Source organism: Lynx canadensis, chromosome C1, assembly GCF_007474595.2.
Source record: "Lynx canadensis isolate LIC74 chromosome C1, mLynCan4.pri.v2, whole genome shotgun sequence".
In the NCBI taxonomy this organism is placed as follows: domain Eukaryota; kingdom Metazoa; phylum Chordata; class Mammalia; order Carnivora; family Felidae; genus Lynx; species Lynx canadensis.
The window spans coordinates 9,312,151-9,338,216 of NC_044310.1; the positions used below are offsets into that span (position 1 = coordinate 9,312,151).

General features: G+C 50.4%; 1 protein-coding gene across 1 annotated transcript in view; it reads right to left on the bottom strand.

Moving 5' to 3' along the window:
• Positions 1 to 6,260: 6,260 nt before the first annotated feature.
• LRRC38 (leucine rich repeat containing 38) overlaps positions 6,261 to 26,066 on the bottom strand; it is a 34,930-nt gene continuing 15,124 nt past the window's right edge. The window contains 3 exon segments of the mRNA XM_030326156.1: positions 6,261 to 7,713; positions 7,715 to 7,824; positions 7,827 to 7,856. Coding sequence (XP_030182016.1) covers positions 7,543 to 7,713; positions 7,715 to 7,824; positions 7,827 to 7,856 — 311 coding nt within the window. The 3' untranslated portion in view covers positions 6,261 to 7,542.

Consider the following 26,066-nt stretch of genomic DNA (forward strand, 5'->3'; position numbering starts at 1 on the left):
CAATCAGGAAGGATGGAGGTGCTGAATGCCACTAATGTCCGTATCCCTTCCTGTCCCACCTGAGTCTCATCTGGCTTGTTGCCACCAAAGCTGCTTGTTGCCATGGCTATGGATGGTGGTGTCCCTGCCTGGGAAATCTATTTGTTCGTGTCGATAAACCTGAGTGGAGGAGGGCCTGATGAGAGGGAGGTTTTGGTGTTCAGGGAGGAAACCCAAGAAATGGAGAAATTAGAAGGATCTTAGAAGGTCTGCTTCTAGGCCTAGCCTAGAGACTAGTCTGACCCCAAGGAGGGGCATTGTCCCCATTTCCATAAGAAACACACTGAGGCTCTGTGGGGTGAGTGAGGGTTGAAAGGAAGGTGGCCCGTGACAGCACCTCCAGGGATGGTGGTGTGGGACTAAACACGTGGGCAGGGCACCGATCATGGGGTAAGGGTCCCCCAAGGAGCCCCGGCAGGGTTCATGGAGGCCACACTGTCCAGGACAAAGGTAAACCTTCAGCAGACACGATAGATGCTTGGTGGACACCAGTTCAGGGTGGGTTTTAAGCCTGAGAGAGACTCTCCATCCCCGGAAATACTTAGAGTCTGTGGGGTGGGGAGTGGGCAGGGCAATACTTTCACGGACTTGCAGTCAGGCAGGGATCCAGCACGACAACACCATTTGAACGAATCTTCACGTGGCGCCATTTGTATTCTGGCGAGTGGACCCCTGGGGATGCTCAGGTTTCGCACGTAAGAGCCGCCTCTGACATTTATGCAGACTCTGTGAGCACCAAAACGCATCGAGGACAGCCAGGCCACTAGCAGTGGGGCTGGGGACTGATTATAAAATGGTGACAAGGACAACTGAGCTCCTTCATTATGTGTCAGAGGTCTTCAGATTGCTCGCCTTTGGCTCCTGTTATCTGATGCTGGGATCCTGGCTATGATTCTCTGGTTCTCTTGAGACGGTCCCCTCTACTATGCACCTGTGAGCGCTCAAGGAGACACCACTGGGATTCTGAAGAAATGGGGGCGGACCTGTGTGCCAGGTGCTGGGTGGGACGTCCCTCCCATTGTTTCATTGTTGTGGCTCAAGAGGGTCCATGGCATGGCCAAGGGCACTTGGCTACAAGGACGGAGCAGAGAGGCACTCCATTGGAGAGCTAACCTTCCACGCCCAAGGGCTCTTTTGGAGACTGGTAGACCTATGGTTACTTCACTCTGATTATTCAGTTAGAGGCTTGGATGGGGATGGTGGTATCATACTGAGTAGCACACCCTAAAAGAATGATTCTTGGAAAACCAATTCTGAGCTTAGATATCAGCAAAACTCCAGACAGCAAATGAGTTCTTAATGAACGGTCCCAAACACAGGTATGAGGTTTTACCAAAAAAAGCACGTCGTATTTTTTGCCAAGGCCAAAATATAACAACTCGCACCCTGGAAACGTGTGTTTTCCAAAAATGGATCACATTTGCAAATAGCAGAAAAGTGTTCTTTTTCATTTTAAAAAGTCTTTTCCGTGGAAAAACAATTTCAAGTTTGGATGTGTGTTCATTAGCCTGGAGTCTTAAAGAACAAAGCTACCTTGTTGACTGCAGGCACATGAAACCCACAGGGGTCTGTTTTGGGGTGGTTTTACTATACAGGGTTCAATAGACCATTTTTGCAATAATAAATTACTTAACCCTCAAGGCTACTGGGAGCCACTAAAAAGGAGTTTATGGCCAAGGCCCAGGGCTGGTGGCTGGCTCAGCTGGTGGTGGCGGGATGTTAAGGAGACTTAGAGACTTGATATGCTCCGGGGTCCAGTTAAATTTTAATAGCGTTAGAAAAAAACACCCGCCCCCAGCCGCTGTTGGAACCTAGAATTCGTGTCTGTAACTTTGGCCATCTGAGCCTATAGGGACATGGCAGGGAGTGGGGGGAAGGAAGAGGAGGAGGGGGAGAAGGGGGTGGCTGAAGCATGGACGTCAATGCAAACCTTCTCTGTGGGTGGTGAACGCAACTGGTGTGCATGCATTTTCATGCTTTCTGTACAAAGGCTGGTATGGGTCAGCTCTGCAGAGCAGAAGCAGTGTTGGCCCCTAGGACCACAACCGGGGCTTGTGGCTGCCCTTTGGTTGCTGCTGTGGTACCTAGGCCCCCCTGTAAGAATCCATGAAGCCAGGACAAGAGTAAAAATACCCTTCACATACCCACATCGGAACCGTTGTACGTCATAAATGAAGATGAACTGATAGAGAAGTGTTCCACCCAGCTACCTTGGCAGAATTACCTTCTTAACGCTTGGAAAACCGGCTTCAAATGATTCTTGCATTCCTAGAAATCTGCACCAGAATGTGGCATGTGGGGAGAGCTGAGCTATCTAAGACCTCCCCCGTTCTCTTCTATCCTGGTGCCTCCGGGGTCTTGTGCACACTTACATGGACACTTCAGCTTGCACAGCCAACCTCTGTTCACACACCCCGCCAACCTCTACTGCCTGGCCACTCGGTCCATCCTGGCAGAGGGATGGTGGGTGCAGATCATTTGACACCGTTTGTGCGGGGAATTCTGGGGTCCTGTGTTTCCAGAGAATGTTCTAGAAGAGGGCATTGGTTTTGAGTATGTACCCTGTCCCCCTACAGATCCTTCACTCCAGGGGGAAGAGCTCAGAGTAAGGCGGGGATAGGACCCTCTAAAGCGCTGGGGCCCCAGGCCTGGGGTCAAGGGCTGTACTGGGGGTACCCGCTGTCATCATCATAAGGTGAATTCATCTGTGATGCCTGCCAGAATCCTGGTCATCAGACATCAAGGAGAGCAAGACAATGAGACAAGATGTCTTGGTGGTTTTGACTCTCCGGAAGGGGTCTGAGACATTAGATTCGAGACTCCAAATAAATTCATCCTGGCTGCACCCAGCAAGGGCAGCTACTCTTCCTGGAGCCCAGCACACCGCTCCGAGAAGAGCGCCACCCAGGGCTGTCCCCGTCAAGCCCGCTCCCACTGGCCTGAGAAGGGCATGCAGTTGGGTGGAGAGAGAGTGAGCGGTGGTCGGCGCCCTGTGGCCAAACTCCACTCCCTCACGGGCTGTGTCCTGCCAGGCCGGTTACTCCCAGGCCCAAGCCAGTTCTCTCAACGGCACGCAGAGGCGATGGGTCTGTAAAAGGGGAAGTGATAATGGTACCTGTGTGTGATGGTTTGCTTCCTGGGTCAAGTTGGCTGGTGCTCAGATGTGCGGTCAAGCGTTACGCTGGATGTTTCTACAAGGGTGTTTTTAGCTGAGATTATTTAAACCGGTAGACTCTGGGAAAAGCAAATCGCCCAGTCATGATGTGGCCTTGTGGACTCAGTTCCATTAAGTGGAACTAAAAGGGGATTATACAGGGGTCGGTGTCCAAACTTGAACTGTAAGATTGGCTCTTCCCTGGGTCTCCAGCTTGCCAGCCTGCTCCATAGATTTTGCACTTGTGAGCCTCCACCATCACACGGACCAATTCCTTAGAATAAATCTCTTTGTCTATACGCATCCTATTGGTTCTATTTCTTGGGGAAACCCGGATGAATACACTGCCTTACAGGGGTTGTGAGTCGCCTAATGGGTCTTGTCCAGCATCTAGCATAGAGTGTCCTCAATGCACACGAACTATGATCGTAACCAGGAGCACAGGCCTCCAAGCCCAAATGTGAATCTGGTCTAGCTCTGCCAGTTCCTGTCACCTACCCACCTTCTCTGAGCCTCAGTTTCCCTCATCTATAAACTTGGGATAGTAGCAGCTCTCCCCTGGAGTTATAAAGAGGTTTGAAAAGAGCTTATGTTTGTGGTGTTCCTGGTATGGTGCATGGAATTCTTTGTTTGGTCTTTAATCAACATGCGTATTGGTTGTGCCACTGCTGTGTGCCAGGCATGGCTCTGGGGACATGGACAGCCCGAATCCCAGCTCTTGGGGAGCTCCTGTTCCAGTCCAGAGAGGTAGACTATACCACGTAAACAGGTGGAACGATGTCACATCATGGGTACGTGCTGTGCAGAAAGTAGCACGAGGTACTGTGCTACTCTGAGGAGGTGACATCTGAGACACAATGACACCAGTGGTGATCTGACAGGGGGTATTTCTGGTGCAGGAGGCCCTCAGTCGGTATGTAGCACTGTCCTTGTTGCTGTTAGTTATAACCTGAGACCCCACAGCCAGCCAGAGATCACTGAGTCACTGCCTCTTGCTTGTGCCACTGTCACTTCTTGAAAGGCATTTCCCAGTGGAGCCGGGGCTCCTGGTCAGTATATCTTTTCTTGGGCTTTGGATGTCCCTCCTGTCCCCAATGTCCTGAGCGTTCAACAGGCTTTATGTCCGGGCAGTGATGGTTTCAGCTGGTAATATTTTAAAGAGCCCTTCTTCCCCAGAGTCATGTTCCTTCCAAAACTCTGGGGTGCAGCCAGCAGAAGTGGGGGTTGATCTGTGCCCAACTGTCCTGGCTGTCCCTCCCCCACTCACTCGTTCATTCAGGAAATAACCACGGGCCCCTGTGCCATGCAGGGGCTTGTGCCTTCTAAGGAAACAGCTGACTCTGGTGGCCATGAGGGGTGAAATAGACTCATTAAGTCTCATTAAGACTCATTAAGTCCCACTGGAACCCATCAGACCAAGGCCGTGGTACTAATTTCACAGCCCGGGCACCAATTCCCCAGGATTCTGGGAGAAACAAGTTGTAACTTTGGCAGGGGCCCAGTTGGATCCAGGGCCTTTAGCAGTGTCCCTGGTAGGGTGCTTGTGGGGGTGGGGACCGGACCCTGTGACAACAGACAGCAATTCTGACCCCACACAAATCTCAGTGAGTCCGCGGCCAGGCTGGGGAGGTGCTCCGAGCACTGTGACACACACCTCTGCCATGGTCTTTTCCCTGTTCTCAGGTAGCCGGTGTCAGTAGAGTCCCCTCCCCTGACTGAGCACCTTCTCCGTGAGCCTTCATTCACAGGAAGGTGCACATGATGGCTGGAACCTGGAATTCACCGCAGCACCTAACGTTCATGACGACCCGCCTTCAGGCTGCTCATACAGTTTTTCTCCAGGGAAGTGGTACCTGAGCTGAGGGGGAGCCCACAAAGGTGGCTCCTTCTGGCGCTGGGGGTGCAATGGAGCGTGTGAAAGATGCTGCCCGCCTGCCCAGTGACTCTGTGACAAGACAGCTCCTGACTAGTGGTCCTCCCCTGGGGCCAACAATGCTGGGGCCAGACAGGGGCCCGAGTCTCCTCCAGGGGGAAGGGGGAAGAGGAGTAGAAAGAGTAGAAGAGGAGAGAGGGAGGGAAGGAGGCAGGATTCAGCTTGAAGCTACCCAATGAGACCTGTCCCTGATGTGAGGGTTAGTTTCATGCATCAACTTGCCTGGGTCCGGGTGCCTGGATATGTGGTGAAACATTATTAAGGGTATGACCTTAAGGATGTCTCTGGATGAGAATAGCATTGTATCTGTAGACACTGTAAAGCACAATGTCATCCCCAGGTGGGCAGGCAGCATCCAATCCATTGGGGGCTGAATAGAACAAAAAGGTGAAGGAAGGGAGAATTATCACCCCCCCACACCGCCCCAAGCCCAGCTTTCTCTGTCTGCCTGACTGCTTGAGCTGAGTCCTCTCCTGACCTTGGACTAGAACGGAGACCAGTGGCTCTGTCAGTTCTCAGGCCTTTGGACTCAGACTGGAACTACACCACTGTTTTCCCTTGGGTCTCCAGCTGGCCAGCAGTAGATACTGGGACTTTGCAACTTCCATATAATGTGAGTCAATTCCTTATAATCTAGATGGATGGATGGATGGATGGATGGTTGAATGGATGGATGAGTGGATGGACAAACAGTATAGATATATAGAATACATATCCCCTGTGGGTTCTGTTTCTCTGGAGAGCCCTGGCTAATATACCCATTTACCCATTCTTGTATAGCTTCTACCATTACTCTGTCACAGGACCTCATTTCTTTCTTTCACGGTGCCTATCACCACCTTAATTACAGTTCTGTCTACCTGCTTGTTTCATGTTTCCCCCACAAGAACAGAGGCCAAGAGAGGGGCACCTGGGTGGCTCAGTCAGTTGAGCATCCAACTCTCGGTTTTGGCTCAGGTCGTGATCTGGCAGTTTGCAGGATCGAGCCCTGAATCGGGCTCTGCCCTGAGAGCACAGAGCCTACTTGGGATTCCTCTCTCTCCCTCTCTCTCTGCCCCTCCTCATCTCACTCTCTCAAAATAAATAAATAAACTTAAAAACAAAGAGGCCAAGTGAGCAGGGGCCCTGTCTTCTTATTCAGCACACACCCACGCTGCCCAGACCAGTGCCTGGCCCTTAGCAAGCGACAGTGGGTCTTTGTGGAGGCAGAGATGGGAGGGAGCAATGGAGGAAGAGCACATAAGGAATATATTAGGAGAAACAGTGGAGAGGTGGTTCCCAGAAACACCCAGGGCTTCTCTCAGGCTCCCTCAGAGTCTCAGTCCCCAGCAGAGTCCAATGTTGCTGACAACCGTCGCCCTACATTAACCCGCCAGGCACATGACGTGGCTTCATATTATCTCTGAACCCAGCACCGTCTTCCACATCCAGGAAAACACGGCCTGTCACAAACTATGCTCCAAGGAAATGTAACACACACCCTAGAGGCCACTGATGGAGGTTTCTCAGAGGCCAAATCTCTGGTGTTTTTGTTTGTTTGTTTGTTTGTTTGTTTTGTTTTTTTTTAGCATTTTCTTGGTCCAGCACAACCTGCTTTTTGGAATCCTGGCCTCGGGGGAAAGTTTACCACAAGTTCTGGAGGTGACAAGTCTGGACCCGTGCCAGCACAGAGACCAGCCAGGCATTAGCTGCTGAGGAGGGATTCCAGTGGTGGGGGGGCTGGGGAAGGGGCCGGGGAAGGGAGACAGTGCTGTGTTTCAGGGGAAGGAGTGATGGGGCACAGAGGCCATGAGACTGTATACAAGACGGACCCTCCTTCCTCTACACGTGCTTCCTCTTGGGCTGAGGACAGGGTGTGAGCTCTGTCAGGAAAAGTCTTCCTCACCTGCTCACCAAATTACAGCAACAAATGCCCTTTGGCCAGATCTTAGCTTTTCCCTCGGTGCCACTTTAGCCAAATGGGGATCTGTCTTGTGGACCTCCAGAGGCTGCCGAAGCCCGGTATGGCAGAAGTCCACTCCAGGGACAGGGCCCTGGACGTGAGTCCCTGTCCTGAGCGGCTGCATCCCGGGATGAAGAGGCTGCTGCTCAGTGTCCCAAGCCAGGCCAGAGAACAGATGCACAAGCCAGCTCGGTGGTCAGAGCTGCAAGCGTCTGCTCCCCCCGGCTTGGGGTTCAGGGTCAGCGGGGAAGCCTCTCTCTACCCCATTCTCGAACCTCAAGCCAAGAGGCAGGTCCCTCCAGAATCCTTCCTGGGCTCGTCCACCCCTAAGGTCTAAGCTCTGAGATGGGAGGTCCCAGCGGGCAATCCGGGATGTGTGGCCAGGGTGCGCGTCCAGGTGCACGGCCAGGGGCAGGTGCTGCTCTGGGGCACCGTGGGTTGACTGCTTCCCACTTCCAGCTTCCCCTCTTCCCGCTAGGGCTCGGAGGGAGCCCCGCCTGGGCTCTGGCAATCCAGGAAGGGAGGGGGCGGCTCAGTCGCCTCATCCTCGTCCTCCTCGTCTTCGGTGTCCTTGTTGGGGGCACATCTCTGGAAGCACTGCACCACGGTGGCCAGGAAGAAGCTGGAGATGATGGCAGCGATGGACAACCGCCACAACCCGAGAAGATGATGATGACAGGTCCGTGAGCGACAGGCTGAACCTACACTCACTGAAGCTGGCCTCAGACAGCTCGTGCAGGAATATCCTCCTGTTCCCAGGGGCAGAGAGCACTGGATTTCCTCACGGCCTGTGAAAGAGGCAGGGGGAGGGGTGAGAGAGAGGGTCTTCAGGGTTGCCTAGAAGTTGGCAAGGCGAGTGCTTACTGAGTGCAGAGCAGAGTGTTCCCCCAGAACGGAAGAGGGGAGGGGATTGATTGTATAAGCTTTTTATTTGTTTTTTAAAGTCCCAGAGTAACCACCATGAGAAAATCCGAACGCCTTGGTCTCCCCTGCTCTGCTCTTAAGGTGTGGAACTCTAGGTTGTGAACCACTCAGATAGTGACAGAAGGGGAGATTCAAGGTCAGGGCCTCTGTAGACCTTCATCCAGACCTGGGTACTATGTGGCCTTGGGGGTGGCGGGTGGAGGAGGGGCCAGTGCAGGGGGAGGGGAAGGGGGGTGACAGTGCCCATCCATACAATACACTCCAGTGGGCAACGTCACTGCCCCAATCTTCTCCGTCATTGTCCTCAGGGCACAAACAGGGTTAGCACAGCACTACCCTAGAAGGGTTTTCCTGCGACAGGAGTGGGGAAAATAGGCTATATGGGAAGGAGGCCTTCAAACAGCAGGTACTGAAGCTTCTGCGAGGCCTCCGTGTTTTTCACAACCACCTGAAGAGTGCTTTAAGATGTGAGTTCCCCCGGGGAGTTTGAGAGCTTCCGGGACATCCACGTCCAGCTGTGCCCAGAGGAGCCCTTGTTAACCTCTGTGTTATATATTGAGGGGTCCCCTTAAGATTTCACTGGAAGAGTGTTTGGCTCATTTAAAAAGAGTTTCATACCCTCCAGTCCAGAAAAACAAGGCATCTGAGTACGTGTGAGAAAGTGCTTTAAAAACAATAACCATGAATGGGGCGCCTGGGTGGCTCAGTCGGTTAAGCGTCCGACTTTGGATTTCAGCTTAGGTCATGATCCCAGGATCAAGCCCCACATCAGGCTCTGTGCTGAGCATGGAGCCTGCTTAAGATTCTCTCTCTCTCTCCCCCTCTGCCCATCTCCCTCACTCACATGCCTTCTCTCTCTCTCTCAAATAAATTAATTAAAAAAACACAATAACCATAAATGCTAACTAGAACTTACCATGGGCCAGACGCTGTTCTAAGCACTTCACATACAATAGAATCCTCATCATGCCATCAGGGGAAGAGGGAGAGACAGCTATGAGGATTGCAGGTGGGTGAATGTCTACACCCTCTGTTGACTCAGTAAGCCCAAAGGAAAACTTGCCCAAGGCATGATAATCTGAGCACCATAAAGATGGTTCTCCAGATACTCGTTTATATTCATTCAACCCACATTTATTGAGTGCTTTATCCTGTGCCAAGGGATTGGTGATAAACAAGGCCAAAAAAAAAAAAAAAAAAAGGCCCCTACACTCAAAGAAGTATCAATTCTAGAAGACAGACACTCATTCATGCATTCAACAAACGTTTATTGAGTATCTACTATATACTTGGCCCTGGGGATATAGCAGTGAACAAAACCTAATGCAGCTTAGGTTTAGACAGTTAGTGAGTAGATCAAGAAACACATAAATGTTAAGATGACACACTAGCATGAAAGGATGAGTGTCTGGGACAGAGGACCGTCTTTAGATGGGTGTTCACGGGGTACTATTTTAGTGAAGATCTAAAGAATGAGATGGAACCAGTCATGAAAGACCAGTCTAGGCAGAGGAGACAGGAAGTTGGCAAAGAGTTTGGGTGTTTGGGGAACACCACGTAGCCAGGGGCAGAAGAGTGAGCAAAGGGGCATTTAGTATGAGCTGAGGTGGGAGAGGTGAGCACGGCTGAAGATGAAGCCCCCAGCTCACCAGGGACTCCAAATGAGTATCATGAAGAGAGGCCCCACCTATACCACCAACCTGGACCGAATTGTATCCCCCTGAAATTTATATGTTGAAGACCTACCCTCAGTGTGTCTGTAATTAGAGATAATAATGGGAGATAATTCAGGTTAAATGAGATCAGAAGGGCGTGGCCCTAATCTCATAGGACTGGTGTCCTCATAAGAAGAGGAAGAGACAGGGGGGCACGTGGGTGGCTCAGTCAGTTAAGTGTCCCGACTTCAGCTCAGGTCATGATCTCACAGTACATGAGTTCAAGCTCCACATTGGTCTCTATGCTTCAGATTCTGTGTCTCCCTCTCTCTCTGCCCCTCCATTGCTTGTGCTCTGTTTCTCTCTCTCAAAAATAAATAAACATTAAAAATTTTTAAAAAAAGAGAAGAGGAAGAGACATGGGTCACCTGGGTGGCTCAGTCAGTTGAATGTTCAACTCTTGATTTCAGCTCAGGTCATGATCTCAAGGTTGTGGAATCAAGCCCCACATCAGGCTCTGCACTGAGTGTGGAGCCTGCTTAAGATTCTCTCTTTGTCCCTCTGCCCCCACTCCCATGCTTGTGCATGTGTGCTCTCTCTCTAAAATAAATAATTTTTACAAATTAAAAAAAAAGTAGAGGAAGAGATCTCGCTCTCTCACAGATCTCACTCACTCTCTCTCTCTGCATGTGCACGGAGGTAAGGCCATGTGAGAACTCTGCAAAAAGGTGGCCATCTACATGTCAGGAAGAGAGGCTTCACCTGAAACTGACCATACCAGCACCTTGATCTGGGACTTCCAGACTCCAGAACTGTGAGAAAATACATTTCTGTCATTTAAGTCACCCAGTCTGGGGTATTCTCTTGTGGCAGCCCTAGAAAACTATTACAAACTCTCATTGGGCATGAACAAAAGATAAAGACTCGTGTGAGTAGTCAGCCAGCAAAGACTGTCTGTTACCAAGGGTAATCTACACATCCTGACTGATACACAATATGAACTATATACAAAGTCGAGTTACTACCATGATTTCACAAACTTCAGGTACAAGAAAGTGCTTAATATTAAAATCCATAAAGAGATCAGATCATCTGTTTCTGATCTGGAAGAGGGGGAGAAAAATAAAGCAGTAGAAACTAGGACTCATACTGCACTTACTATGTGCAAAACACTCTTCTAACTGCTACGTACATACTGACTTTTAATTCTTGCAACAAGCTCATGAGGTAGGTGGTACCATTATGCTTGTTCTATGGATGAAAAAAACTGAAGCATCAAGAGTTTTCACAGCTTGCTTTTAGCAACACACCTTCCCGGAAATGTGAGGACACCACTGCGGTGAGGACACTGCAGGACACTTACCTTTGGCTTCCTTTCAACTTTCAGGAAAACCTTCAACTCCTCTCTTTTTTCAGTGCCTCCAGGTTTCAGAAAGCTGGCCCTTAACCCATCTCCCGAATTATCTGAAAGTCAGAATGATCTCTTCACATCTCACTAATTAACTGGCTTCTGTACTGCAACGAGTAGCTTGCTAATTGCACGGCAACCCAGTGACCACCCTTTGGGTCTTTATTTGCATATCTTTCCTTCCCCAGCTCAGAAACAGAGGCTTCCTCCCTCCTTGGGTCTTGGCCCACCTTTTCTGTAATGTACAGCCAACCCACTGGGGCTGATCCTCTCCTCCCCATGGGAGCCGTTGCCTGGCAACCAGCCTTACAGCACCTCCTCTCCCTGATTCAATGCCGACCTTATATCCCCAAGGGATTAGCTGGACAAAACTCTGTGTCTTTCTCCAGGTATGCTTGACTAGTTTTTGACTTTCTTTTCTGAAAGAAGCCAAAGTTGGTTTTTTTTTAACATATGAAATTTATTGTCAAATTGGTTTCCATACAACACCCAGTGCTCATCCCAAAAGCTGCCCTCCTCAATACCCATCACCCACCCTCCCCTCCCTCCCACCGCCCCATCAACCCTCAGTTTGTTCTCAGTTTTAAGAGTCTCTTATGCTTTGGCAGAAGCCAAGTTTTGTTTACTTCTTATGAGCATTTTAAATGCATTTGAACAGAATAGGAGAACTTGAAGACAGAGTTATATTGGGGTTCCCTTGTAGACAGTTTTCTTCAATGGAAAAGTGGGAAAAATCCACTGACCTGCCTCTTCTAAACACCTCTTCCCCTGAGCCAAAGATGTTATGAACATAAACAAGGTAGACGCGAATGGACTCCATGAAACACAGACAGTTTCTAACTCTAAGATAATATAGTAAAACCCTGGATTGCAAGTAACTTGTTCGAGTGTTCCGCAAGACGGGCAACATTTCTAGTAAATTTTAACCTCATAAACGAGCGATGTCTTGCAATACAAGTCGTATGGGACATGATCATCATGTCACATGATCACAACTGAACCAATGGTTCTTGAAATTTGTTTTGATATACAAGTGCTTTGGATTACAAGCGTGTTTCCAGAACGAATTCTGCTCGCAAATCGAGGTTTTACCATATTTGTAATCTTCAAACCCGCAACGGGTCACTGTTATCTAGAGAAACTTTCCAGCAGTCCCTGTCTTCAATAAGCTGTATTCACTAGAAAACAACCACAACAGAACAACACCAGCCCACAGCACCTGCTGTTTAAGCCCACCCTTGGCCTGCCAAGACTCCTTGAGTCAATTCTGGTTTCTACGATGTTTTTTGTGCCTTGAGATTAAGCTTGGCATTTTTACAAAGTGACCCTTTTAGAAAATGTCATCTCACATTTCTCTGCAGCTGGAAGAAACAGGCTTGTTTGCCAAACGTCACATGCAAACCCACCAGGGGTGAGGGACTCTGGAACCACAATTGATGGAGCTAGCACGATAAGATACACTGTCTTCATGGGTTTTCGTAGCTCAGGAAAGGCAGAGGAATAAAAAAGTCAGACAAAGAGCGTTAGCTGGGCAGACAAGGCCCAGGAGAGGGGGCAGGGCATTGCTTGCCAGAGAGAGCGTTCTGGAGACGCGTTCTAGGCAGGCTGCAGAACTCAGGAGTCACGGTAATCTGATTTCAGGGGTCCCGTCCCCTTTTCTCCCCTGCAGGATCTTACTCTAGACCAGTAGCTTCTCACCCTTGACACTATTGATATGTTGCATCAGATCATTGTTGTTGGGGGCACCTGGGGGCTCCGGTCGGGTTAAGCGTCGACGTCGGCCTAGGTCACGATCTTGAGGTTTGTGAGTTCGAGCCCTGCAATGGGCATCCATGCTGACAGCTCAGAACCTGGAGCCCTGTTTCAGATTCTGTGTCTCCCTCTCTCTCTGCCCCTACCCTGCTCACGCTCTGTCTGCTGTCCTCTGTCCTCTTTCTCTCAAAAATAAACATTAAAAAATTAAAAAATATATATATATATATACACTTGTTGTAGGAGAGCTATCCACATGGTACAGGACGTTTATGAGCATTCCTGCCCTCTACCCACTAGATGCTGGTAGCACCCCACCCAGTATGACAATCACAAATGTCTGCCAACAGTGCCACATGTCCCCTGGGTGGGGGGACTAAAGTCCCTCTGGTTGAGAACTTCAGGTGGAAGTGCCTGGAAAAGTAAGTTACCTTCTAAGGCAGGGCTATTATCATTGCTGAGCTTAGTTATTAAATGGCTTTCTTTGATTAGGGCATGAAACAAAACAAGTGAAGCTTTATGCTAGAGGCTGTGAAGCACACACACCAAAAAGAAGAAGAGGAAGAAGAAGAAGAAAGAAAGGAAAAGAGGAAGGAAGGAAAGGAGAGAAGGTGGGAGGGAAAGAGGGAAGAAGAGAAAGACACAGTTCAGGCCTCAAGGACTTTAGGTCTAACAGGAGGGTCACCAGGACGGTGAGTGGAAAGGCGGGTGGGCATGGGCACAGTGAGGGAAGGGAAGGATCGCTGGGATGTCCCTACTTGATTTGGAACGTTCTCCCTCCTTTCCTGACCCGCATCTCTTCAGCTGTCCGAGTTAAGAAGAGCAAATAAAAGCCAGCACAGATACAGCACTTTGAGTATGCTAGATGCTGCAAACTGGGGTTTTACACCTGTCAGCTTCGTTAATCCTCATGCCAACCCAATGAGCGACCTACTGTAATTATCCTCATTTTACAGATGATGAAACTGAGGCACAGAGACATCAAGTGACTTGCCCAAGGCCACACAGCCAGGGAACGACAGAGCTGAGAGTGACCCCAGCCAGTCTGGCTCAAGTCCACACTCTGACCACTACCCTGCCACACCCACTCTCCCGGGGCTGCACAGCCCCACCCAGCAACTCAGAACAAGTTCCCTTTGGGCAGGTTGTCTCTTAAAGAGACTCTCTAGAACTCTCCAGCAACCCTCCTGTTCCCACACCCTGACCTAGACAGACTGGAGAAGTCTCCCTTGTCAGGAGATGGGTTCTGAAATGCAGACGTGGAGGGACAGCCTCTAGTGAGTCTTAGAACAGACCCCCGGCTCATGGTCATGAGCATGAAATAAAGGGATATCTGAAAAACTCTTAACATGGTGCCTGGCCACCATTTGTGCTTGAAAAAAACTGTTAGTTTTGTTCAGATTTTCAAGGTTTCAAATTGTGCCCACACCTGACTCCAGATATCTGAGGAGGGTGCTTGCATTAGTCAGGGTTCTCCAGAGACAGTTAATAGGGTGTGTGTGTGTGTGTGTGTGTGTGTGTGTAAAGGGATTTATTATAAGGAATTGGCCCCCATGATTACGGAAGGTGACAATTCCCAATCCACAGCCAAGAAGCTGGAGACCCAGGAGAACCGAGGGTGTAGTTCTAGTCTGAATACTGGCTCAACATTCAGGAAGAGACGATGTTTCAGTTCAAGTCAGAAGGCAAGAGAGAAAGAACTGATGCCCCAGCTTGAGGCCATCAGGCAGGAGGAGCTCCCCCTTATTCACAGGAGGGGAGGGCCAGTGGTTTTGTTCTAATCAACTGATTAGATGAGGCCCACCCACCTTGGGGAGGACCCTCTGCTGTACCCACTTTCCTGGTTCAAATGTTCATTTCATTCAAAAAACACGCTCCTGGGCACACACCAGTAATGTCTGCCCAAATATCTAGGCCCATCACAGGTGCTCTCTGTGCTTTTCCTCAGCAACAAGAGAGAAGACATTTTTCTCATCATATTAGTCTGAGGTGGAAATTAAAACGAAATTGTCTTCTGTCCTCTACTTGCTTGGAATAGCTGCCAAGAGGCGGAAACGGCTCGGGGTTTAGCAGTGAGGAGAACGGACGATCTGCACGCCCAGAATCATTCTCCGTCTACAGAGGGGATGGCGGCTTCTCCTCCTTCATCTTCGCTCCAACCTTCTCCTCCTCCTCCTCCTCCCTCTCTCCTCCTCCTTCTTCCCCTTTGTACTTTTCATTGTGGCCAACTCGACACGACACAAAGCTTACCGTTTTGTTTATAAGTACACAATTCAGTGCCATTACGTATACCCACGATGTTGTACAATCATCACTACTCCCTGTTTCCAGAACTTTCTCATCCCCCAACTCCGTGTCCAAGAAACAATAACTCTCCCCTTCCCCCTCTCTGTCTCCCTCATCCTACTGTCTCTATGAACTCGCCTACTCATATATGTGAAATCATATGATATTTGTCCTTGTGTGACTGGCTTCTTTCCCAAACATAAGGTTTTTAAGGTCCCTCCATGTGGTAGCACATATCAGAATTTCCTTGTTTTTAAGCAGAATGGTCTTCCATTGCAAGGATACACCACATTGTTTGTCCATCCATCTGTTGATGGACACTGGGTTGTTCCACCTTGTGGCTACTGTAAATACTTCTGCTGTGAACATCGGCATATAAAAGCTGTTGGGAGTCTCTGCTCTGTTCTTTGGGATATATACTCAGAAGTAGAATGGCTCGATCATATGGTGATTCTATGTTTAACTCTTCGGGGAACCGCCATGCTGCGTTCCACAATGGTGGCACTATGTTACATTCCCACCAGCGGTGCACGAAGGTTCCCATTTCTCCACGTCCTGTGCCCACGCCGTGGTTATGTGACATTAAAATAATAATGGCCATCCTAGGGGGTAAGTCTTATCTCATTTTTGTGGGTGTGATTTTGTTCTGCATTCCTCTAACGACTAGTGACATTGAGCATCCTTTCAGGTACTTATTGGGTTGCTCCTTCTTTTTAAATGAAGGCCATGGTCTCCTAAAGAGACTCTATGTGATATTTCATCAGGATTAGCAGCCATAGCGCAAAGGGGCTAGTCCCAAGGGAGTCAACACTGGAGGGTAGGGCTGGGAGAGCCCAGGGGAGACCCACTGGGCCGATTTCTGAAAAGAGAAATATGCATAACCTCCCATTCAGTATAATTCACCTACACCTTCCTGAGCTCTCACCCATGCCCTCAGTCGAAGGACATGTGTGCCCGTGTGGGGGTATCATGTGTTGGGCACCCTACTGTGTGATACAGAGCATACCCCTTAACACACGTCATTCATCGCTGACTTCCCTCTGGGAGGTGAGCGGGAATATGCCCAGGGCATAGCTGAGGAAACGGGGCTCAGAAATCGTTGGCATTTCTCCTATTAAGTGATGGAGCCAGAATTTGAGCTACGCTCGGTCTTATTCCGAAGCCCGTGTTTTTTCCGTCTGCCTACGTTGTCTGTAGTCCTGAAGAAAGTGAGTTCCTGGGCCCCAGGACATTAATAATCCAACAAAGGAACCAGAACTAAAAAACACGAAGCCACCGGAAAGGAAGATAATATACAGTTGGAGAATCTGCAGGGCTTCACAAATTGAAGAATGAAGAGACAGGGTGTCTGGAAGGTCTCATGTGTTCTCATCAATATTTACGGAACGAGCGAATACCTTGGAGTTTGAGGGATTATTAGAGCGGAATGCGAAAGGCCTTGCACACAAGAGGCGCGGGTGGAATCTGAAAGTGTGGGTGGGTGTTAGAGGCACCTCAGGCCTAGGATGGAGCCCCCGAGATATGGTATCTTCCCAAAGGACTGTCTCTTGGCGGATGTCGGGCTGTGTGTGCAGTCACCGCAGACTCATTGCCAGGAATTGAGAATTTGGATTAAGAGATTAAAAATGGCAGCCTATGAAGGGCGCCTGGGTGGCTCAGTCAGTTAACCGTCGGACTGACAGTTCAGGTCATGATCTTGCGGTTCGTGAGTTCGAGCCCCACATCGGGCTCTGTGCTGACAGCCAGAGTCTGGAAACTGCTTCGGATTCTGTGTCTCCCTCTCTCTCTGCCCCTCTCCTGCTCACGCTCTGTCTCTCTCTCAAAAAATAAATAAACATTATAAAAAAAATTTTTTAATGGCAACCATGAGCCCCACTCAGGCTGCATTTTTTTTTTCTTGTCAATGCGATGGTGGTGGTCTTTTAAGAATCTAAAACAAAAGGGGCACCTGGGTGGCTCAGTCAGTTAAGCATCCGACTTCAGCTCAGGTCACGATCTCGTGGTCCATGAATTCGAGCCCCGCTTCGGGCTCTGGGCTGATGGCTCAGAGCCTGGAGCCTGCTTCTGATTCTGTGTCTCCCTCTCTCTCTGCCCCTCCCCCGTTCATGCTCTGTCTCTCTCTGTCTCAAAAATAAATAAACGTTAAAAAAAAATGTTAAAAAAAAGAATCTAAAAAAACCCAAAACACCACAATTTAAATCAGGAGACCAAGCGGCATAGTCATATGGACACAACTGTCAGGCTGCCATAATGAGACAGGACACATGCCGTGAGCCTCTTCACTCATTCGTGTCACGGGGGCTGGTCCCCGTGCAAGCATCTGAGTGCCCCCGGGGTAGTGGGCTTCTTTCCCATGTCCCATGTCCCAGAGGCGGCCCTGGAATGAAAGGCATGACCAGAGGTTGAGGCAAAGACTGTGTGCCCGTGACAAAGATCTCTTGAGAGCCTATGGTCCAGAGCTGTGGTCCTCAGACTTTTGGATTTTATATGCTGATAAAAAGAAAAAATAATAAGAAACGGAGAGACTGACATAGGACGGCAGCTTATAATTCTGCCCTGTGAGGACATGAAAAACACACTATCATCATCAACAACATCGTCGTTGTCATATCTTACTTTATTTTTACGTTATTTATTTTTGAGACAGAGAGAGAGAGTATGAGCAGGGGAGGGGCAGAGAGAGGAAGACACAGAATCCGAAGCAGGCTCCAGGCTCCGAGCTGTCAGCGCAGAGCCCGATGCAGGGCTCGAACTCATGGACCGCGAGATCATGACCCGAGCTGAAGTCGGACGCTTAACCGACTGAGCCACCCAGGCGCCCCGACATCAACATTTTATAAGAGAAACCTTTGTACGCCATTGAAGTTAGGAAGGGTGGGATAAAAGGAAACAGCAGTAAATACGTTGAGCCTTAAGAACAACTCACCGCAACGCCCTCATTGTTCTCATTTTGCGAAGGGTCTGTGCGTGCCTGGACATGTGACCACGGTTCCAGGGCCGCCTTTGGGAAGCACCATCTACCACGCTCCAAGGCCATATTCCACACGCTCCATTTCTCCTGGACAAGTGCTGGGCGATCGCTTCCTTATTCTTCGAGAGCAGAGGTCCGCAAACCACAGCCCAGGGCCACACCCCCCTTCTTCCGCCCCTCCCATATGTGTTTGTGAGTAAAGTCGTATTGGAGCACAGCCAGGCCCACAGGTTTACACATCATCCAGGGCGGCTTTGCACTACAATGGCAAATCTGAGGACTTACAAGAGACTGTATGTCTTGCGAGGCCTAAAATATTTACCATCTGGCCCTTTCAGAGGAGGTTTGCCAATTCCTGTTCAAAACTCAGTGCAGGAAACGCCTCCTGTGGGAAGCCTGCCGTGAATGCTACCTGTGTCCCCCTTCCCCTCTCCTCCCTGCCTGCCCCCATGTCTCCTCCACGGGGTAGGGGGCTGTGCTTACCATGTCTGTACCCACAGCTCCCAGCTTCGAGCTGGCACACAATATACGAATGTCACAAAAACCAAGAAAATCCAGAACAGGTCAGAAATGTCTGGGTGGGAAGGATCCTAGCGTGTGATGCCTGGCCAGGGCCCCGAAAGGTGGGCTGCGGGTCGGTAAGGGAGGACCGGTCTCTCAAGAAAGCCAATCAGGAGCCACTCACTTGGTAGTGACAAGACCACAGAGCTATCTGTCAAACATGGGGTTTGTTTGGTGGACAAAATCTCTCAAAGCTGGGCTCTGGAAACAGTAACCCATCAGGTTCTTAGTGGCAAAACTGTTGGGAGCTACCAATTTTTATGACTCCTCGACCTTCTTCAATGACATGCATCCCAGATGTGAACTCTTCCTACTCATTACAGGTAGTTAGCCGTGTAACAGATACTACCTCTGCAAGAACACCCGTGACAGCTGATGGGCTCAGCGGATAACACCCTTCCCGCCCTGAGTCTAGAACTGTGTGGATGACGTGGGATCCCGAGGAAGGAGACTAGACAATCGGTCTCGTTACTGCAGGGGCCTCGGAGCCACCCTGATGTTTTTGCTCTACAGGCTGCCCCAATCCTCCCTTCAGCAGCCCAAAGTGTCTTTTGCAGAAAAGCGCTCATCCCATCATTCTTCTGCTCGACACATTTCCCTCCCAAGCCTCTTCATCTGTCTCAAAGTGAAAGCCAAGATCCTTACTGCCACGCCCCCAAACTTGTCACTGCACCTTGCCTGCCATCCCTCAAACACCCCAAGCACAGGTGACCTCAGGGCCTTTGCACCTGCTCCCTGCGTCTGGCCCACTCCTTCACTTTCTTTGGGCCTCTGCTCAGATGGCGCTTTATCAGAGACGCTCCCCCTACTCCACCCCCACCATGATCATTCTCCAGCCGCCCCCCAACGTGGCTTTAGTTTTCTCTATAGCACTCAGCACCGCGTGACCTATGACGTATGTATATACTTGTTTATTTTCCGCTTCCCTGCCCCTCCCCACTCCAATGTCATCTCTGTGAGGTCAGGCTTTTGGTTTTGTTCCCTCCTGGATTCCCAGTAACTAGAACTCTCAAAACATATTTTTGAATGAATATATGAATAGAGATAGGATTGGAGAATGTGGCTTAGCTGTACAGCCACGAAGAGTTTCCTAAACCATCTCCTGTGACAGACAGACCATCCCACCTGATGTCCGATTGTGCTGGACAAGCACAGACCCTTCCCCTGCAGGACAAAAGTCCTTCTCCCCAAATTCAGCAGCAGATAATTCTCGGTTCCCTACGATGAAAGAGAAGCTGTGTTTCTCCCATGCTTCTCCTTCTCGAAGGCTGGAAATTCTCAGCACTCTTCAGGCACGGATGGCGTGGGAACAAAGAGCCCCCACAAATAGTGGGGGCAGATCAGCTAACCCCCTGGAGGAACCCCAATGCCTGGTGCTCTTCTAAGCACTCTGCACTGTCTACGCTGCTTTAATCCACAAAACAAACTCTGGGGCAGCACTGTGACGACTGGTTCGCAGGTAAGGAGACAGAACAGTTGTGTTACCTGCTTAAGGTCATGCAGCTAAGAAACAGTAGAGCCAGGATTTGGCATCAGGCAGTCTGACTCCAGGGTCTGTGCGGTCAGCTGTGACCCTCCCCCCGTTGCCTTCAAAATGCTCCCACAAAGTTCTTGCAGGGGATACTAAGCCCCAGTGGGTCATATAATTACGCCAAGGCTGCTCGGTAAAAGTGCAAACCCAATTTGGAATCCATGCCACCTCCAGAGGCGGCCCCAGCCCAGGGTTCTCAGTGGAAAGAACATACAAGGTCATGCTCAAGGATCTGGGTGCTGTATTTGTCTCCTAGGGCTGCCCTGACGACTTACCACAAACTGGGTGGCTTTTTTTTTTTTTTTAAGTTTATCCATTCATTCTGAGAAAGAAAGCATGGAGAGGAGGGGCAGAGAGACAGAATCCCAAGCAGGCTCTGAGCCGTCAGCACAGAGCCCGCTGTGGGGCTTGAACTCATGAACCGGGAGATCATGACCTGAGCTGAAACCAAGAGTTGGACACTTAACTGACTGAGCCGTGCAGGTGCCCCCAGACTGGGTGTCTTCAAACAAGTTTACTCCCTCACAGCTCTGGAGGCCAGAGTCTGTAAATGAAGCCACAAGGCCAGGCTCCCTCTGAAGGCACAAGGGGAGAAGAGGTCCTGGCCTTCTCTGGTTCTGCTGGCTCCAGAACTTCTCTGCTTTACGATGGCATTGCTCCACCTTCTGCCTCTGTCAAACCTCCCTCTCATAAAACACACCTGGCGGGGGGTGCCTGGCTCAGTCGGTTAAGCATCTGACTTCGGCTCAGGTCACAATCATAGTTCATGAGTTTGAGCCCCGCGTCGGGCTCTGTGCTGACGGCTCGGAGCCTGGACCCTGCTTCGGATTCTGTGTCTCCCTCTCTCTCTGCCCCTCCCCTGCTCCCACACACATGTTCTCTCTCGCTCGCTCTCAAAAAAAATGAATAAACCTTAAAAAATAAAAAAAGAAACACCTGTCATTGGATTTTAGGGCCCATCCTAAATCCAGGATGATCTCGTCTTGAGATCCTTAACTACATTGGCCAAGACTCTTTCATCAATTAAGGTCCCATTCACAGGTTCCAGGCTTTTGGACTTGGACATATCTTTGGGGGGACACAATGCAACACGCTCCAGGTGTCTTATATGGGGGACAGTCCTCTCCTGCCCTTTGGCTTCTCCTCCTCCGAGTCTCCTTATTTGGAGGCTGCTCCCAGGTTTCATTCTGGGCAATCACCTCTCACCCCCCTGGGGGCTTCTTAAAATGCACTCTTTTCTGAGCTTGCTTCCCGGGCTTCCCTTCCATTGTGTGAACTCCCCCGCCTCCCTGCAGTGAGTCCCTTCCTCGCTTATGTCAGCCAGAGGTTGGCTTCTGCTGCTTACAGTCAAGAGGCCCCACAAGTGGACTGCACGAAAACGGAGTTCAAGGGTGAGCTAAACGCCCATGCTGTCAGCCTCTGTTTCCCGGCTGTAAATCAGCTGGCTCTCCGCAGCTGTCCTACAAAAGCATGTGCTCCGTGGCCGCCGGGTCCTGAGGGGGTGGAGATGTTTCGGTGCAGCTCCCGCCCCCTCCTGGGGAGACGACACAGCGGAAGGGCCCCGCTGATGGGAGGTTGAGCTCCTACCTCTGCCTTGCTAGGGGGTTCCCTCCCATCCACATCCACCGTCCGCCGAAACAAACTGGGGTCCAGCTCATTCCGGCCAAGGCCAGAAGGACCCCACCACTCCTTCCCTTTAGAAACATTTCTTCCTTCTCCACGGGGCGCACTCCAAAGGGACATGCCTCCTTCCTCGTGCAGGGTGGCCAGCGCCCCGCCCGCTGCCGCTCTGTCCCCTTGACTGATGACTTCTCCCAGCAGCTGACACCGGAGCTGGAGAGGGTGAAGAGCTGCCACTCTCCCAAAATAGATGGTGACACAGCGGATGATAGATTGAGATTAATCTCTTGCCCCTTGCCAACAAACAGGCCTGCGGCCAGAGGATCTCTTGGGGCCCTTCCCCTGATCCGGCCTCCCGGGAACTGTCTAATCCAGATCAGCGATAGGCTGTCCGAAGCACTTTTTGTCATCAAAAATATTTTTTTGTTTTCCCAACTCCACTTACGCAAAGCCCGTGTATACACTGAGAGAAGAGAAATAAACAAAAAGAAGCAAGATAAAAGGACCCATAAATACATGTTTAACACACTGGCTTATACCTTTCTAGATTTTTTCTGTGCGTACGTGTACATAAATCGTCCAAGTAGGAATCTACTCAGCCACTCTGTTGGATAACCATACTGGGAACCTCTTTCCATTCGACCAGTATAATTACCAAACATCATAAGTAACGGTTGCGGGCACTGTATTACGTAGACGAGTCATAATTTACTTACACAATCCTAGAACACTCTTCCAGAGTGACTTCTTCCTAGAAGCAATCTGCTATGGGCATCGATGTACACATTCTTAATTATCTCCCCGCGATAACATTCCCACAGGTTGAAGACTGTCTGCTGAACTTGTGCCAGTGATGGGATTTTGTCTCTTTTTTGTCTTGGCCAATCTCATAAGCCATTACAGAGCACAATTATTGATTTAATTTACATTCCTCTGATTACTAGAAGAGCTAAATGTTGTATCATGTGCTCACTGACCATTTGGAGTGGCTCTTTTGTGAACTGCCTGCCCAGGACCTGTACTAAAAACTTCACGAGTCTTATCAAGGGGTGAGAAGGCCCTGGGGCCAAGGAGGGTTGGGGAGAGAGTGCAGCTGATTGTCTCCACCCAGCCCACTGCCAGAGCTCCAACTCCCAGGGAAGGGGCCTCCACTCCCACCCTCCGGGAGGAAGGACCAACCCCTGGGCATCCGTCCCACTGCGCTTGGCCAGCGCTCACCCTCCTATCACTTTCCTCTCCTGCACTCCGGAGTAAGAGGGCTCAGTTTGGGCTGGTGAAATCCTGCCAGGCCCTGCCTGCCAGCCTCCCGGAACTCCAAACCCAAAGGATCAGGAGACAGAATCACCCTTGTGTTCTTTCACATGCTCAGCCAGACTTCCAGCCAGGGCTTCCTGATTTCACAGCAGCATAGAAGGTTAGATCCAAACGCATCTGTGACTCTACCCCCACCCCACGTCTCCCCTTTATTTTACAGATGAGAGGTCCAATGAAGTTAGACACCCTGTGTAAGGTCACATAGAGGCTGGATGGAGCCCAGGTTCCCTAACTCCTAGTCTTGTGCTCTTTCCAAGCACCCAGCTCTTAGTTTACTATGAGCACCCGAAGTTGTGGGTACCATGGCCCTTGCTGTAGGCTCTTGGTGTCGCAGAGGAAGACTTCTCAGTGAGGCCTCCCTGCGTGGACTGCAAGGGAGTGGGGTGCTGGGAACGGCAGCTCTAATTTCCCGTAGTGCTGGCCTTTGTTCCCCACCGTAACTTTCATTAAATATGGGCTGCTGCATCAGGGGAAATTCCCAACTGTCCTCCCTGTCTCGGCCACAGACACTCTGTCTGATTAAGCAATCAGCTCATTTCTACCAGGGGAAGATGCACTGGCAGCGTGGGGTCAAGGGCTCCTGCTCGGTCCTGGCCCCACGGAGCATGTTCCGTAGAATGGGCAGCAGAGTGCAGTCGGTCTTGTGCCAGGGTTGTGACTCCAGCCTGACTGGCAGCCCTGGACCTCAGGACACCCACATCGGTCACTGCACATGCACAGAAGATCGACAGACGCACAGTGCAGTTTTCCCAGCCTGTCCTCCTCCTGGCAAGAAAGGAGCAGAGATGATCACCGAGGGCTGAAAGTCTTATTCTCTGGGGAGGCAGGCGCTCACTTCCACTGCCACCACCCGCACCACCATCACTGCCATCGTCTCGACTATCACCATTACTACTTCTCCCACCCGTCCCGTGGCCACCATCCCACCATGATGTCTCCCACCCGTCCCAGCCACCATGGTGATGTCACCGCCTGTCCCGTGTCCACCACCTCCACCATTTCTACCACTCTCGTCACTGCCACCTCAGTAGCAAACACTATTTGCTAGTGCTTGGGATACTCACCTGTGTCTAGTTGTTATCGATGATCTAGTTAAAGAGAACATTCTGGCAGGCTCCTCTGTGTGGGGAAGTCTAAGACTGGCCCCCTGAGGCTGGTACCTCCCATACTTATAATGATCAATGTTCCACGTTGCCATGGAGTACTCAGGGACACCCACTGTGGCTCCCTCCCTGGACCTGTCCTTTGGAGTTCTCATTGCCCCAAGGAAATCTCTAACAGTGGGCCCACTGGCCAGGTGGGTACAGTGATGTGTTGAGTGTGTTGGGGGTAATGTGGGGCGTGCATGGGAAGTGGGCCCCTTCCAATTATACTGTTGAGATGACATTCGATAGGGAAGTCATATTTATTGCAATTCCTACTGTTTACCAGGAACTATGATGGGTTCACCATTATCAACTCACTTAATTCTCTTCCTCAACAGCCCTTTGGACCAGTGCTTCTCACAACGGCCGGTGATTTTGCCCCTCAGCAGGCATTTGGTGATATCTGGAGGTATCACCACCTTCTATCACCAGAACTCATGTCAGCCTGCAAAACTGAAACCTTGTCCCCATTAAACACTAATTCCCCATTCCCCTGACCCTAGTCCCTAGCACCCTCCATTCAGTTTCTGTCTCTATGAATTTAATTCCTTTACGGTGCCTCATATAAGTGGAAGTTAGAGTAATTTTGTCCTTTTGTGACTGGCTTGTTTCACTTGGTGTAGTGTCCCCAGGGTTCATCCCTGTCACAACAGGTGCCAGAGTGTCCTTCTTTTAAGGCTGATTGATATCCCATTGTAAGGACAAACCACATTTTGCTTGTCTATTCATCTATCGATGGACACTTGGGTTGCTTCTACCTTTTGGCTGTTGTGAATAATACCGCCATGGACTTGAGTGCACAAATGTGAGGTATGTTTTAGATGCAGAGACCAGGGCTCAGAGAAGCTGTGTGGCTTTCCCAAAGTCACACAACTTGTCTGTGAGGGCCTGGACTTAAAGGCAGGCCTGGCCGTCACCAAAGCCCATTCTCTATCCATCACACCATGGTGTCCTCAGGACCGTGTGGGCTCACTCACACAGTGGTCATTTCTGGAACTTCCCTGGGCCGCTATCGGGCGGACAATTTCATCCCAGTTGCGAAACTCGCCTTCGTGTCTCCCCATCTCCGCTCACCGGTGCCACCTTCCCTCTCTGTCTAGGCCCCATCCATCCTTCGCTCTCAGCATGTGAGACCTGCCTCTCTCTGGAGCTCCCCGGTGGCTGCTTACGACGGTCACCCCAGGACAGCTGCCCGCGACCTGCTGGCGTTGACGCCTCAACCGTCTGTGAAACCAACACAGCAATTCTGGTTTTCTTGGGAAGTCAGGAATCAGATTGGATTTTTTTGTTATATTTATGAATCTGCCAGCAGCTAGGTGGCCAAGGGTAGACCTGGGGTCCCCGAAACAGACACCTCCCCTTGCAGTTTTCAGTAGATCCCAGCACTGTGACAACTGGTGTCACTGGGGCCAGAGTTGTGCCGTGTTTGGAAGTGACTGCGGGGTCAGGGGTCGGCAGGGGCTGGTGTTGGGGGGGTGTCATTAGAAACAACCTGTGCAGGCAGAGAGGCCCTCACCTTTACTGACCCTCCACTTTCACAGGTGGGGAAACAGACCCAGAGAGGCGCAGTTAATTCCCTGCGGTAGACAGAAGAATGCTCCCAAAATGCCCGTGCCCTAATCCCCGGAGTCTGTGACTATGTTACCTCATACGCAAAAGGGACTTTCAAGATGTGTGATTAAGGTCTTGAGATGGGGAGAAAATCCTGATTATCCAGGCGGGCCCAATGTCGTCACCAGATTCCTTGTAAGACGGAGGCGGGAGGGCCGACCTCAGGGAGGAGATGTGACAGAGGTCACAGTGATGTGGCCCACGAGCCAAGAGTGTGGGG